The sequence below is a fragment of the Bos indicus genome, chromosome 17 (assembly GCF_029378745.1).
Source record: "Bos indicus isolate NIAB-ARS_2022 breed Sahiwal x Tharparkar chromosome 17, NIAB-ARS_B.indTharparkar_mat_pri_1.0, whole genome shotgun sequence".
NCBI classification, from domain to species: domain Eukaryota; kingdom Metazoa; phylum Chordata; class Mammalia; order Artiodactyla; family Bovidae; genus Bos; species Bos indicus.
Window position 1 is genome coordinate 48260400 of NC_091776.1, and position 14096 is coordinate 48274495.

Sequence of the window (14096 nt, forward strand, 5' to 3'; positions counted from 1 at the left end):
GACTGTAGTCTCCAGGCTCCTCTGTCCACGGGATTTTCCAGGCAAGAATATTGGAGTGGGTTGCCCCGCCCTCCTCAAACAACAACATTCAAAGGAAAGGGCTTCCACAGTGGCTCAGTGATAAAGAACCCGCCTGCAATGCAGGAAATGTGGGTTTGATCCCTGGATCTGGAAGTCTGCTGGAAGAGGAAATGGCAACCCACTCCAGTATTGTGGCCTGGAGAATTCCATGGACAGAAGATTCTGAAGGACTACAGTCCAAGGGGTCACAAAGCGTGAGACACAACTTACTGACTAAACAACAACAACACGAGCTATAGGGCATCAAGGGCTCTCCTTTTGCTGATAACGGTACCCAGAGCCTTGGGCTGAGTGCCGTACCCACCGCTCAGCCCTGTATATCATCAGCTGCTTTAACCTCTATGCGCTGTTAAAATTAGTTCCACTTGTCCTGAGGAGAAGATGGAGCTTGGAGACTCAGGTTAAGGCTACACGCCCTGCACAGGGTCCCGGGGGTTTAAAGGCACATCCTTGGAACTTCAGACCTTGGGGCTGGAACCCCCTCACACATATCCTGGAAGGTCCTGGCACACACATGTGCCCTGGATGGCACTGTGCCCATCATCTGTGCCCAATGTCAACTGCACTGGCCTTTATTTTAATTTCAGATGCACACATGTATCAGACACATACATGTATGAACACAACCATGCTGCCTCTTCTGTACATTGTTTTGAAGAACTGCAAGGGATCAGATATATGGCAATCTTCTGAATACTGGGGGATATTCCAGAAGCATAGGATTATACCTGAAGAACACCTGCATCAGAAACCAGAAATCTATTTGGAAGTTTGGGGTTAGTAGATAAGAAGGCAATGGCACCCCACTCCAGTACTCTTGCTTGGAAAATCCCATGGGCGGAGGAGGCTGGTGGGCTGCAGTCCATGGGATTTCGAAGAGTCGGACACAACTGAGCAACTTCACTTTTTGAGAAGGAAATAGCAACCCACTCCAGTGTTCTTGCCTGGAGAATCCCAGGGACGGGGGAGCGTGGTGGGCTGCCGTCCATGGGGTCGCACAGAGTCGGGCACGACTGAAGCGACTTAGCAGCAGCAGCAGCAGGTGCAACCTACTATATATGGCATGGATAAATGACAAGATCCTACTGTAGAACACAGGGAACTATATTAAATATCCTGTGATAAACCATGATGGAAAAGAATATGAAAGAGAATGCATACATGTATATACATATATCACTGAATCACTGTCCTATACAGCAGAAACTAACACATTGTAAATCAACTATATTTCAATAAAATAAACTTTAAAAAAAGAAACTAGAAATTCAAGCATCTAAGAAGGGAAGTGACTTGCTCAAGGTCATGGTAATCAACACCAGCAGCATCAGAAATAGAACCCAGGTCTCATGTTTCTGCAAAGTCCCTAGGTTTCTTTTAGTGACATGTCCAGGAGGCTGCCCATGTGACCAAGTGACCCTGTGTTCCATATACTCTTCTACTGATTACAGTAGGTCCCCTACATGTAAACCTTCAAGTTGCTAGCTTTCAAAGATGCTAATTCGCATTCGCAAGTCCAATCATGTAGGGAGTGGCAACCCACTCCAGTATTCTTGCCTGGAAAACCACAAGGACAGGGGAGCCTGGTGGGCTACAGGGGTTGCAAGAACGAGACAGGACTTAGCAACTAAACCACCACCACTGGCGCACGTTGTCACGTGCCTCCTCTACGAGTGGCTGTGCTTTTGTGTACTTTACTGCTCAGCACTGTATACAGTACAGGAGTACAGCATCTTTATTTTAAGTCCAGGATGCCCAAAAACAAGCCTGAGAGCAGCGGCGGAGAAAGGATGAAGAGAGACAAGAGGCAGAAGGAGTAACTGAAGAACTGAAGAGACTCATGATGCAGGAAATGGCCTGGGGGTTTTCTTTACTTGAGGAGGCACTGGTAGGTTCTGAGGCACAGGGCCCTCATGTCGAATGGTACATGAAGCTTGCAGCAGACGTTCAGAAAGCAATCCAGTGCTACTGTGTCATCTATGATGAGAAAAAAAGAGCTACTACCCAGACATCACTGGATTGTTTTTTTAAGAGGGTCGATAGAATTAAATCCAGCAAGGAACCGGAACCTGAGCCATCAACATCAGGCGTGAGTGAAGTTGCAGCTTGTCCTCCGTCTCCTGTTGCTGACAATCCTTCAGCTCTGCCTTCTCCCACCTCCTCTCCCTCCTCTAGTCAGTTCACTCAGTGAGTGAACTCATCTGTTCACTCACTGCCAGCCCCTGTATGTCAATTGTCTTACTGTATTTTTCAAGGTCCTGCACTGTAAGATTAAAAATGTTTTCTTAATTGTTTGCTTTTTATGTAGTATTTATATGAAAAGTATTATAACCCTATTGCAGTACAGTACTGTATAGCCAATTGTGTTAGTTGGGTACCTAAGCTAATTTTGCTGGACTTACAAACAAACTGGACTTATGAATGTGCTCTCAGAATTGGGCTTGTTTGTCTGTAGGGGACTTACTGTGTAAAGGGAACACTGAGAGCTAATCACAAAGATGCAAATTACAGACTATCTGAACCACAGGCGGATGAAAACGACTCAGACCAGGTGAATACAGAGAAATTGCTCTCCTTTACCTGAGGGTCTGAAAACAGCAATCCTGTAACTTCATGCTTCACCACCGCAGAGTTTCCAGGGATGTTCCTCGCCAACACTGGAACTTCCAAATCCATTGCCTGAAAGGATGTAAAGGGCAAAGGAGACAGGTGGGCGATCACTGTCAGAGTCTGTGTGGTGAGATGAGCCAATTTGTGACAGAATGACTCCTTAGTTTCACTGGAGCTCTGGCACCACACAAAAATCACCCCAAAACTTTGCCCAAGTGGTTTCCCAACACAAACCCCGGATTTTCCAACTACACACTGAATCTTAATGACTGACTGTATTTGCAAGTGTTGGCAAACTATATACTGTAATGGCCTATCTTACTGCAACATCACAAAGAAACCTTCTCTTTCTCCAATGTTCAGTTCACCCTTCTTCAATGGCAGCCTGGAGTACACTTTTTGAAAATATTTACCTATTTATTTGGCTGCACCGGGTTTTGGTTGCTGCTCGCAGGATCTCCATGGTGGCATGTGAACTCTTAGCTGTGGAATGTGGAATCTAGTTCCCCGACCATGGATCGAACCCCAGCCCCCTGTATTGGGAGCATGGAAACTTTGCCACTGGAGCAGCAGGGAAGTCCTTGGAGTATACATTTTTAATTATCATCATTCTCACTTTCCTTGATGGGTAATTTTCTTTCAGCACCAGCCATATGATTGCCACCAGATCTGTACACATCCCTTTGGCATGGATACAGACGTAAGGAGGAATAAGATTTATCACCTGATTACCCACTAAACAACCTTTCTAGTCTCAAATGCCTGGGATCAGCCAGCATGGGGTTCCTCATGATGATAAAAGTCTCCAAGTCATAAATTTCCCTTCTCATCTTACAGGGTAAAGATTGGGACCCTCCACTATCATTAGAATCAAAGCTATGGTTTTTCCAGTAGTCATGTATGGATGTGAGAGTTGGACCATAAAGAAAGCTGAGCGACAAAGAACTGATGCTTTTGAACCTGTGGTGTTGGAGAAGACTTTTGAAAGTCCCTTGGACTGCAAGGGGATCAAACCAATCAATCCTAAAGGAAATCAACCCAGAATATTCCTTGGAAGGACTGATGCTGAAGCTCCAATACTCTGGCTACCTGATGCGAAGAGCCAACTCATTGGAAAAGATCCTGATGCTGGGAAAGATTGAGGGCAGGAGGGAAAGAGAGAGGCAGAGGATGAGATGGTTGGATGGCATCACTGACTCAACACATGAGTTTGAGCAAACTCCAGGGGATAGTGAAGAACAGGGAAACCTGGCATGTGCAGTACATGGGGTCAAAAAGAGTTGGACACAACTTAGCAACTGAACAACAACAACTCTCATTACACTTGGGAACAAGAAAACTCAGCAGCATGGGCAGAAAGTAACTCCGCATCTCAGCGTTAGGGTCACAGCCCCCTTATGAGCCCACTATTTGGGCCTTGGGTTCTGACCTCCAGTGAGTACCATCTGGCATTTTGGAAAAGACCACAGTCCAAGAATCACAAAACTGTGGTCTTGCCCTGGTGGGAGCTTTGCTCTCGACTGACACGGTGGGTTTCAAATCCATTCCTCATCACCATCATTTTGGGGAGACAAAGTTCATCTTAAACAGCAAGGATTTACTGTATAGCATAAGCAACTGTATATTCAATATCTTATAATAACCTATAATAGAAAAGAATTGGGAAAAAAGAATATAGATGCATACATATAACAGGATCACTTTGCTGTACAGCTGAAACTAATATTATATTGTAAATCAACTATACTTCAATAAAAGAGAAAGAAAAAAAAAAACATGTCATTTAAAAAGCATATGGAAATGCTATTTTCATTCAGCCAAGATGTGACATTAAGGATGGTTGATTCTCAAGTCACTTTCTTTAGGTGTAAAGTTACCTCTTCAAAAAGGCAAAGTCTGAGAACATGACTGTGCTGTGACGCTGGTCCTGATGCACACGGTGCCTGGGAATGTCTTGGGGAGATGGTGTTTGGAGATGAGCGAGCTTACCCTCTGAACCCTTCAGGTCATGATCTGGGAAAGGGGGAGTGTTGGGGAGGGGCACTTGGAGCAGAAATCAGCTCAAATCTGGTGCCTGGGGCCCCATTTGGGGACTAAGAAGAGGAAACATCAGAGCTCAAGAGATACCAAACACTTAGTCAAGTTTGCAGTCACTGGATTTCTCTTGCCCACCATGAGCTCTTCAAGCATCCAGCAAGTGGGTGGAAGCTTCACATTTGAACTTTTAAAAAAGCTTCGTTGGGGCATCCCCTGGTGGTCCAGTGGTTAAGACTCTACCTCCCACTGCAGGCGGTGTGGGTTTAATCCCCAGTTGGGGAATTACGATTCTACATGCCGGGCATTGTGGCCAAACAATGAACAAATAAAAATAAATTTAAAAGCTTTGTCTCTTGTGCACCATCCTCAGCCGGGCTGATAAGGGTTTTCAGAGACATGACCCCCCAGTCTACGTTGCAGAACAGGCTTTGGAAACACAGCCACCAGGGCTCTGTATCAACACAGTAAGTGAGTTTTTGAAGGGTGCCTTATATAGGTGTCTATATTGGGCTTCCCAGGTAGCTCAGTGGTAAAGAATCAGCCTGCCAATGCAGGAGACATGGGTTCTATTTCTGGGTCGGGAAGATCCTCTGGAGGAGGAAATGCAACCCTCACCAGTATTCTTGCCTGGGAAATCCCATGGACAGGAGAGCCTGGTGGGTGACAGTTCACGTTTAAAAGAAATGTGTCTTATCATATGGGATTTTTACATGCCTCTGAAACAAAACAAGGGCTTCCCAGGTGGCACTGCTGCTGCTGCTGCTGCTAAGTCGCTTCAGTCATATCCGACTCTGTGCGACCCCATAGACGGCAGCCCACCAGGCTCCTTCGTCCCTGGGATTCTCCAGGCAAGAACACTGGAGTGGGTTGCCATTTCCTTCTCCAATGGATGAAAGTGAAAAGCGAAAGTGAAGTCACTCAGTCCTGTCTGACTCTGCGATCCTATGGACCATAGCCCACCAAGCCCCTCCATCCATGGGATTTTCCAGGCAAGAGTACTGGAGTGGGTTGCCATTGCCTTCTCCAGGTGGCACTTCTCCCAGGTGGCAGTAGTGGTTAAGAACCCACCAGCCAATGGAGAATACGTAAGAGAACTGGGCTTGATCCTCGTATTGGGAAGAATCCCTGGAGGAGGTTATGGTAATCCACTCCAGAATTCTTGCCTAAAGAATGCCATTGACAGGGGAGGCTGGCGGGCCACAGTCCACAAGGTGGAAAAGAGTGGGACACAACTGAAGCGACTTAGCATGCACCCATGCATGATAAAACAATGCTAATTCTGAAAGGTCAAAAGATCCCCTCCCTCCAAAGTGAGATGCACTTATTCTGTGATTAACCATTTTGGATCTTTGAATTGATTTTAATGAAATCCACCCTCCATGGCTCCTCTAAAATCAGTTTCATTCAAAACCTTCATCCCAAAGGTTATTTTGGAGTTTTCAAAAGGAACACAGTGTCGGCATCTGAAAGCAGATGGAATTACTCAGAGCTGCCTTTCCTTTGAAGTAAATGAGATCTGACAGCAATTCATCTGCAATGAAATGCTGTATGTGCTGGCTACAAAATCATTCCCCAAATCCACTTTACCTTTTCTTAAGAAGGTGGGGGAGAGGAAATGTGTATTTACATACAAAGGAGCAATTCACCAAGGCTTGAGGACTGGTACTCTTAAGAATGTACATTTTTAAAGCTAATATGAAGAGTACAATGTACTGCTCCAGTGATTCTAGTTGAAAGCTGATTTTAAACCACAATGGAGATTAATGCTAATCATTAAGCTCAGATTGAGATATTGAGGCATTCAACATCTAGATGAAGAAGAACATGTCACAAATCCAGGCTCTGTGCTCTAAAAGCTTCCGAACACGAGAATTACAGGCGTCAGTATATAGCTTCTATCCCAGCCCACAGTATTTTATTTTTTTATGTTTGCTTTTTTAAATGATGCCACATTTGCAGAAAATATTAGGCATACAACATCAGTCATTTCTTAAGTTTACGGAGCATCATTTTTTTTTCCTGCTTTAATTATTTACCATGACCTCTGAAACATCAATATTCACAAATTGTACCTTTGGTCAGTAAATTCAACTAGTGCCCAAAGGAATAAATGGATGTTACAAACAACTTATGATACAATAATAGCATTGCTCTAATTAAGTAGACCCTGAAGTGAAAAACTAGGGTTATGAGAGTGTGGATGTGAAATGTGATTCAAAGACTTGGAGGACCAATGGCCAAACATTTCCTTTTCTGCAGGGGGTAGAAATAGATTCAAGGGATTCAAGGGATTCAAGGGATTAGATTCAAAGTGAATAGATTCAAGGGATTAGATCTGACAGAGTGCCTAAAGAACTATGACGGAGGTTCATGACATTGTACAGGAGGCAGTAATCAAGACCATCCCCAAGAAAAAGAAATGCAAAAAGACAAAACAGTTGTCTAAGGAGGCCTTATAAATAGCTGAGAAAAGCAGAGAAGCAAAAGGCAAAGGAGAAAAGGAAAGATATACCCATTTGAATGCAGGGTTCCAAAGAATAGCAAGGAGAGATAAGAAAGCCTTTCTCAGTGATCAGTGCAAAGAAATAGAGGAAAACAACAGAATGGGAAAGACTAGAGTTACCAAGGGAACATTTCATGCAAAGATGGGCTCGATAAAGGACAGAAATGGTATGGATCTAATAGAAGCAGAAGATATTAAGAAGAGGTGGCAAGAATACACAGAAGAACTGTACAAAAAAGATCTTCATGACTCAGATAACCACGATGGTGTGATCACTCACCTAGATCCAGACATCCTGGAATGTGAAGTCAAGTGGGCCTTAGGAAGCATTACTACGAACAAAGCTAGTGGAGGTGGTGGAAGTCCAGTTGAGCTATTTCAAATCCTAAAAGATGATGCTAGGAAAGTGTTGCACTCAATATGCCAGCAAATTTGGAAAACTCAGCAGTGGCCACAGGACTGGAAAACATCAGTTTTTATTCCAATCCCAAAGAAAGGCGAGAATGTTCAAACTACTGCACAATTGCACTCATCTCACATGCTAGCAAAGTGATGTCAAAATTCTCCAAATCAGGCTTCAACAGTACATGAATTGTGAATTTCCAGATGTTCAAACTGGATTTACAAAAGGCAGAGGAAACAGAGATCAAATTGCCAACATCCGTTGGATCATCGAAAAAGCAAGAGAGTGCCAGAAAAATATCTACTTCTGCTTCATTGACTATGCCAAAGCCGTTGACTGTGTGGATCACAACAAACTGGAAAATTCTTCAAAAGATGGGAATACCAGACCACCCTACCTACCTCCTGAGAAATCTGTATGCAGGTCAAGAAGCAACAGTTAGAACTGGACATAGAACAACAGACTGGTTCCAAATCGGGAAAGGAGTAAGTCAAAGCTGTATATTGTCACCCTGTTTATTTAACTTATATGCAGAGTACATCATTTGAAATGCTGGACTGGATGAAGCACAAGCTGGAATCAAGATTGCCAGGAGAAATATCAGTAACCTCAGATATGCAGATGACACCACCCTTATGGCAGAAAGTGAAGAACTAAAGAGCCTCTTGATGAAAGTGAAAGAGGAGAGTGAAAAAGTTGGGTTCAAACTCAACATTCAGAAAACTAAGATCATGGCATCTGGTCCCATCACTTCATGGCAAACAGATAAGGAAACAGTGAGAGACTTTATTTTTTGGGCTCCAAAATCACTGCAGATGGTGACTGCAGCCATGAAATTAAAAGACGCTTACTCCTTAGAAGAAGAAATTTTTAACCAACCTAGACAGCATATTAAAAAGCAGAGACATCACTTTGCCAACAAAGGTCCATCTGGTCAAAACTATGGTTTTACCAGTAGTCATGTATGGATGTGAGAGTTGGACTATAAAGAAAGCTGAGTGCTGAAGAATTGATAACTTTTGAACTGTGGTGTTGGAGGAGACAGACTCTTGAGAGTCCCTTGGACTGCAAGGAGATCAAACCAGTCCATCCTAAAGGAAATCAGTCCTAAATATTCATTGGAAGGCCTAATGCTGAAGCTGAAACTCCAATACTTTGGCCACCCGATGGGACGAACTGACTCACTCATACCAGGGAAAAGACCCTGATGCTGGGAATGATTGAAGGCAGGAGGAAAAGTGGGTGACAGAGGATGAGGTGGTTGGATGGCATCACCGACTCATGGGCATGAGTTTGAGTAAACTCTGGGAGTTGGTGATGGACAGGGAGGCCTGGCTTGCTGTATTGCAAGGGGTCACAAAGAGTTGGACACGACTGAGCGACTGAACTGAACTGAACTGAACTGAACAGGGGGTTTTATCAAGTGCTAATCCATAGGACTTCTGCGGCATCCATTGTCTGCAAGTCATGTGTAAAGAACTATAGGAAATTCCATACATTTGATGGCTTGTGATTTAGGGATATGAAGACAACTCAGCACCAAAAGCTGGTTATGACAGGACAGATGGCATCTCTTCTTTACTAATACCACCCTTAAAGGAACCCAGCATACCATGAACCAACAGCAAAATAAGAGAAAGCAAAAACCCTTCTGTATTAAGTGCACACTGGTGATGACCTCAAGTCACTAGCACAAAGCCACTAAGATATCCAGGTAAGGGAATTCCCTGATGGTCCGGCAGTTGGCACTCCGCACTCTTACTACTGTAAGCCAGGGGCTTAATCCCTGGTCAGGGAACTAAGATCCCTGAAGTTCCAGGGCATGGCAAAAAAAAAAAAAAAAACAGAAAAAGTTTTAAAAGATATCCAGGTTGGGACTTTCCTGGCAGTCCAGTGGTTAAGACTCCATTTTATCAATGCAGGGAACACAGTTTCAATTCCTGGTCAGAGAACTAAGATCTCACATGCCATGCTGCACAGCAAAAAAACATTTTTTTAGATACCAAAAAAAAAAGATATCCTAGGTAAACACCCAATTATGGAAAATGCTCAGTAAGAAGAGACTGCAAAGGGCTTCAAGGTTGGATTAAGTCCTCTACCCAAGAGTTGATACAGTCAAACTAGAGCCTGCCAGGTTTTCAAGAGCAGGGGCTTATTTCAATGCAGAAAACTCCAGCAATGGACTGCAAGGTTGTGCTGGGATGTGTATATTCAGCCCAAGCAGAGTACGCAATTTTTCTTTTCCTTTTGGCTGCACAGCACGGTGGCATGTGTAATCTTAGTTCCCCAACCAGGGGTCGAACCCTCGCCCCCTGCAGTGGAGGGTGTAGTCTTAACCACTGGGCAACCAGGAAAGTCCAGGAAGCGATTTTTCAGAGCTGAGCACTAGGTGGAGAGGTTCGGTCCACCCTCAGTCCCGCCCTCCTGTGCATCTGTAACCACTCCTCTGTGTGTTTCCATACCCACCCCCTGTCTTGTGCACAAGCCCATCCCTTTCTTATCCCCTAAATTCTGGGATCATTGCACACACTGAAAAGAGGGAGAAGAAATCAAGACAAAAGAAGGCTTCCTACAAAACACACCTTTATCCACATCCTGTCCCAGCCCTTCATAGTCTCCATCACCTTCCCACTGAAGCTACTTGGTGAGTCAGAGAGGTAACGCTATCCTAGTTTTATTTCATTTTGTCACTGGCAAGGAAAAATGGCAAGGAGAAAGAAAATAGTATTTTTAAATCCCAGCTAGAACTTCAAAACTACTTTAGAACTCCCGAAGAGACGCCGCTGTGCTTGTTAGCTTTAAGAAGCACACAGCTTTATTGACAAATGCATCACCTCCATAACTAAGAAAAGGGGTGATCGACAATTTCATATTTCCACTTTCAGGGCTCGTTAGATCATTACCTCCAGAATTGCGGCTGACATGCCTTCAGAGACAGAGCTATTCACCAGCGCGAAGCAATTCTTCATGACTGCATGGAGGTCTTCCTGAGCCATCTCCCTGATCAGTCGTACCCCAGGGGTCCTGAAACAACAGGGAGCAGAGAGCATCTATGGCTGGGAATCTTACAGAGAGAGGCTGGGCGGAGAGATGACAATTTTGGAGAAATATCTTAGATCACCAGGGAAGCATGATTGATAAAGAGTTCAGTATAGAAAACCATACTGGAGTGAGAATCTGTTCTATTTCCAGCCCTGATAAGGGAGGGACGAAGGTTGTGAACACATCAGCTTCCATCCTGAATCCTTCTGACCAGCAAGACACATGATTCTCAGATACTGGACGTCAAAGATGTGGCTCTTGCCATTTTTCTCTGAATGATTTAGAAAACAGACCTTGCCTAAGAATGCAGCCTTTTTCCCAATGCTTTTTAAAAGATACTCAGAGAGGGTGAGTCCCCTGGTGGTCCAGTGGCTAAGATTCCGTGCTCCCAATGCAGGGAGCCTGGGTTCAATCCCTGGTCAGGGAACTAGAGTCCACATGCCGCAACTAAGACCCAGTTCAGTCAAATAAATAAATAAAGATAAATATTAGAAAAGATACTCAAAGAGATAATCATAGATGTATCATAAACAGAGAGAAATAGAAATAGTAAAACCAAGAGGGTAACACAACCTTTGTCACAGAGGTTTTGCCCTGTTTTATTTTTCTCACCTGATGGTACGGACATTCATCCCCATTCCCCCAACCCTCTCCAGTCTCACAGTTTTGAGGTTATCATTTCACGTAACTGGTGATACTTTTACATACATGCATTCTGTATCCATGATTGCACATGGGGGGTGAAATCAGTGTTTCCCAGTCCTCCTGGGTGGTGGAGTAGCCAGGAGGAGGAGCTGGGATCCTGGGAGAGTGAGGATATACACATAAAAGGGGGCTGACCCGCACGGGAGAGGATCCTTCTGGCTCTTGTCCTGCCCCATCTCCCCACTTAGAATACAGAAAGTGATGTGTGAGTTCTACAGCTACGGTCATCCTAGAAATAGAAGTCACAGGTAGGGAACACAAGAAAGAGAGACAGGAGACAATGTCTCTGAAGTCTTACCTGGTCCTGGACCAATGACCTCAGATTTTTTTGATGTGAGCAGTTAAAACCCCTGGGTGTGTAAGCCAGCATTGTTGGGTCTCTGTTGCTGCTGTTTAGTCGCTAAGTCATATCTGACTGTTTTGGGACCTCGTGGACTGTAGGAGCCAACCAGGCTCCTCTGTCCATGGGATTTTCCAGGCAAGAATGCTGGAGTGGGTTGCCATTTCCTCCTCCAGGGGATCTTCCTGGCCCAGGGATCAAACCTGCATCTCCTGCACTGGCAGGAGGATTCTTTAACACTGAGCCACCAGGGAAGCCCTGGTCTCTGTTACGGGCAAACACAATTGATAGCAAAGACTCTGGCAAATTGCTTTCCAGAGGAATGGCTGCAATTTTCACCCTCACCAGCAGATTTTTAGTCTTTTTTTTTTTTTTTCGGTTTTGACCCACGAGGTAAGGGACAATTATAACTTCAAAGTGGGTTTCCTGAGCATTTCCTGACCTAGCGAGGTAGTATGTCTTCACATGTGCATCCACGCGACTGCTCCCTAGGGAACTGCTGATGCTCCCAGCATGTCAGCTTCCTGGCTTGTCAGTGGGGAAAGGAATAGTGCCCAGATTCTCACAGGATCATCAGGAGATTAAAGGAGGAATTATTAATGAAGTGTTGGGAACAGAGCCTCGGACACGGTGAATGCTGGGAACTGGGATTGTTTATCAGTCATTAGGCTTCCGCTCCTGCAAAACACCTATTCACTCCCTATGCTTCTCTCTCTCTCTTTTTTTAAAATGCATTTCATCATGTCACTCAGCATGTGGGACCTCAGTTCCCTGTTGCTTCAGTCATGTCCAACTCTTTGTGACCCCATGGACTGTAGCCCACCAGGCTCCTCTGTCTATGGGATTCTCCAGGCAAGGATACTGGAGTGGGTTGCCATGCCCTCCTCCAGGGCATCTGCCCAACCCAGGAATTGAACCTGCATTGGCTGGCAGGTTCTTTACCATTCCCTGATCAGGGATCAAGCCCGAATCCTCTGCATTGGAAGCTTGGAGTTTTAACCACTGGACCACCAGGGAAGTCCCATACTTACCTCTTTACTTTGGCTTTTACTTCCCTTGTAAAGACTGGATCAACCTGAAAATTGACAAAGATAAATTTTAGGAAAAGCCAGAAATGAATCTAAGTCTCAAGAGGATTGCAGATCATGGCAACAGAGCCAGATGTAACAACTCAGAAAAGGAAAAAGTAAATCAAATACAAAAGAATACCCCGGAGTCCAGCTATGGCAAAGTAATAAGGAAAAGAAGGACTTGAGAGAAAATTTAAAGACACAAACACATACAGTCGTCCTTCAGTATCCACTGTTCCAGCACCCCCTCAGATATCAAATTCTGTGGATGCTCAAGTCCTTTATATAAAATGGTATAGTATTTACATCTAACTGAAACACATCCTCCTGTATACTTTAAATCATTTATGGATTACTTACAGTACTAATATAAATGCAATCTAAATAGGTGCCAATGCACAGCAAATTGAAGTTTTGCTTTTTGGAACTTTCTGGAATCTCTTTTCCTGAATATTTTCAGTCTATGGTTGGTTGTTTCTGAGTATACAGAACCTGATGATACACAGGGCCAACTGTAGTCCTGTTTCCTGTTTGGTCTATAAGATAAGAGCCTGGTGAAGCTCCAGGTATGGGAGGCCAAGAATTATCCACTCAACTCAAGGTCCTAAAACAGAAGTCATTTACAGTCAAGGGAAAATCTGACAAAAACATAATACTTCAATGAAAGTTTTGCCTGGTTGATTACAGTGGTGGATTTTGTCATAAAACCTTTGAGGCAGAAGGAGTTGGAACGCTTGGTAGATCTAAAATAAAAGATCTGACTGAATTAAAATTTTATTTTTAACATGGAGCCTTTCCAGACACACAATTTTAAAGCAAAGTCACGTCCATGGGGCAATACATGGGAAAACAAAATGGGGTCCATACAATGAAATATTATTCAGCCAACAAAAAGGAATGAAGTACTGATTTATGCTACAGTATGGGGGAACCTTGAAAATATAATGCTCAGTTGCAAAAGGCCCTAAATTGTGACTCTTTTTATATGAAATGTCCAGAAAGACAAATCTATAAAGAAAGAGAGTAGGTTAGTTGCTAGGCACTGGGAGGTGGGGAGTGAATGCTAATGGGTATGGGATTTTGGGGAGATGATGAAAATACCCCAAAATTAGATAGAGGTGATGACTGCAAAACTTTGTATTAAATACTTTAAATGGTGCATTGTATGACACACAAATTATATTTCCATTTTTAAAAAGCCAAGTCCAACCTTCTAATTAGTTACAATGTGATATTCTTGAGTCTGCACTTCACTCCTATTTCATATTTAGAGGAAATACGTCCTATGAGACAGGTGCCATGCTT

The 14096-nt window shown here is 43.9% G+C and overlaps 1 protein-coding gene across 6 annotated transcripts in view; it reads right to left on the reverse strand.

The window, feature by feature from the left end:
- The window catches only part of GLT1D1 (glycosyltransferase 1 domain containing 1), a 115468-nt gene that overhangs the window by 20895 nt on the left and 80477 nt on the right, over positions 1-14096 (reverse strand). For 4 of the 6 annotated variants that reach the window (XM_070769356.1, XM_019977762.2, XM_070769355.1 and 1 more), the window contains 3 exons: positions 12753-12796; positions 10538-10658; positions 2662-2760 (listed from right to left, as the gene is read on the reverse strand). In XM_070769356.1, coding sequence (XP_070625457.1) covers positions 2662-2760; positions 10538-10658; positions 12753-12796 — 264 coding nt within the window. Of the gene's footprint in view, positions 1-1798; positions 2059-2661; positions 2761-10537; positions 10659-12752; positions 12797-14096 lie in introns of those variants that run through there. The other 2 variants (XM_070769359.1, XM_070769358.1) reach the window with 2 other exon arrangements.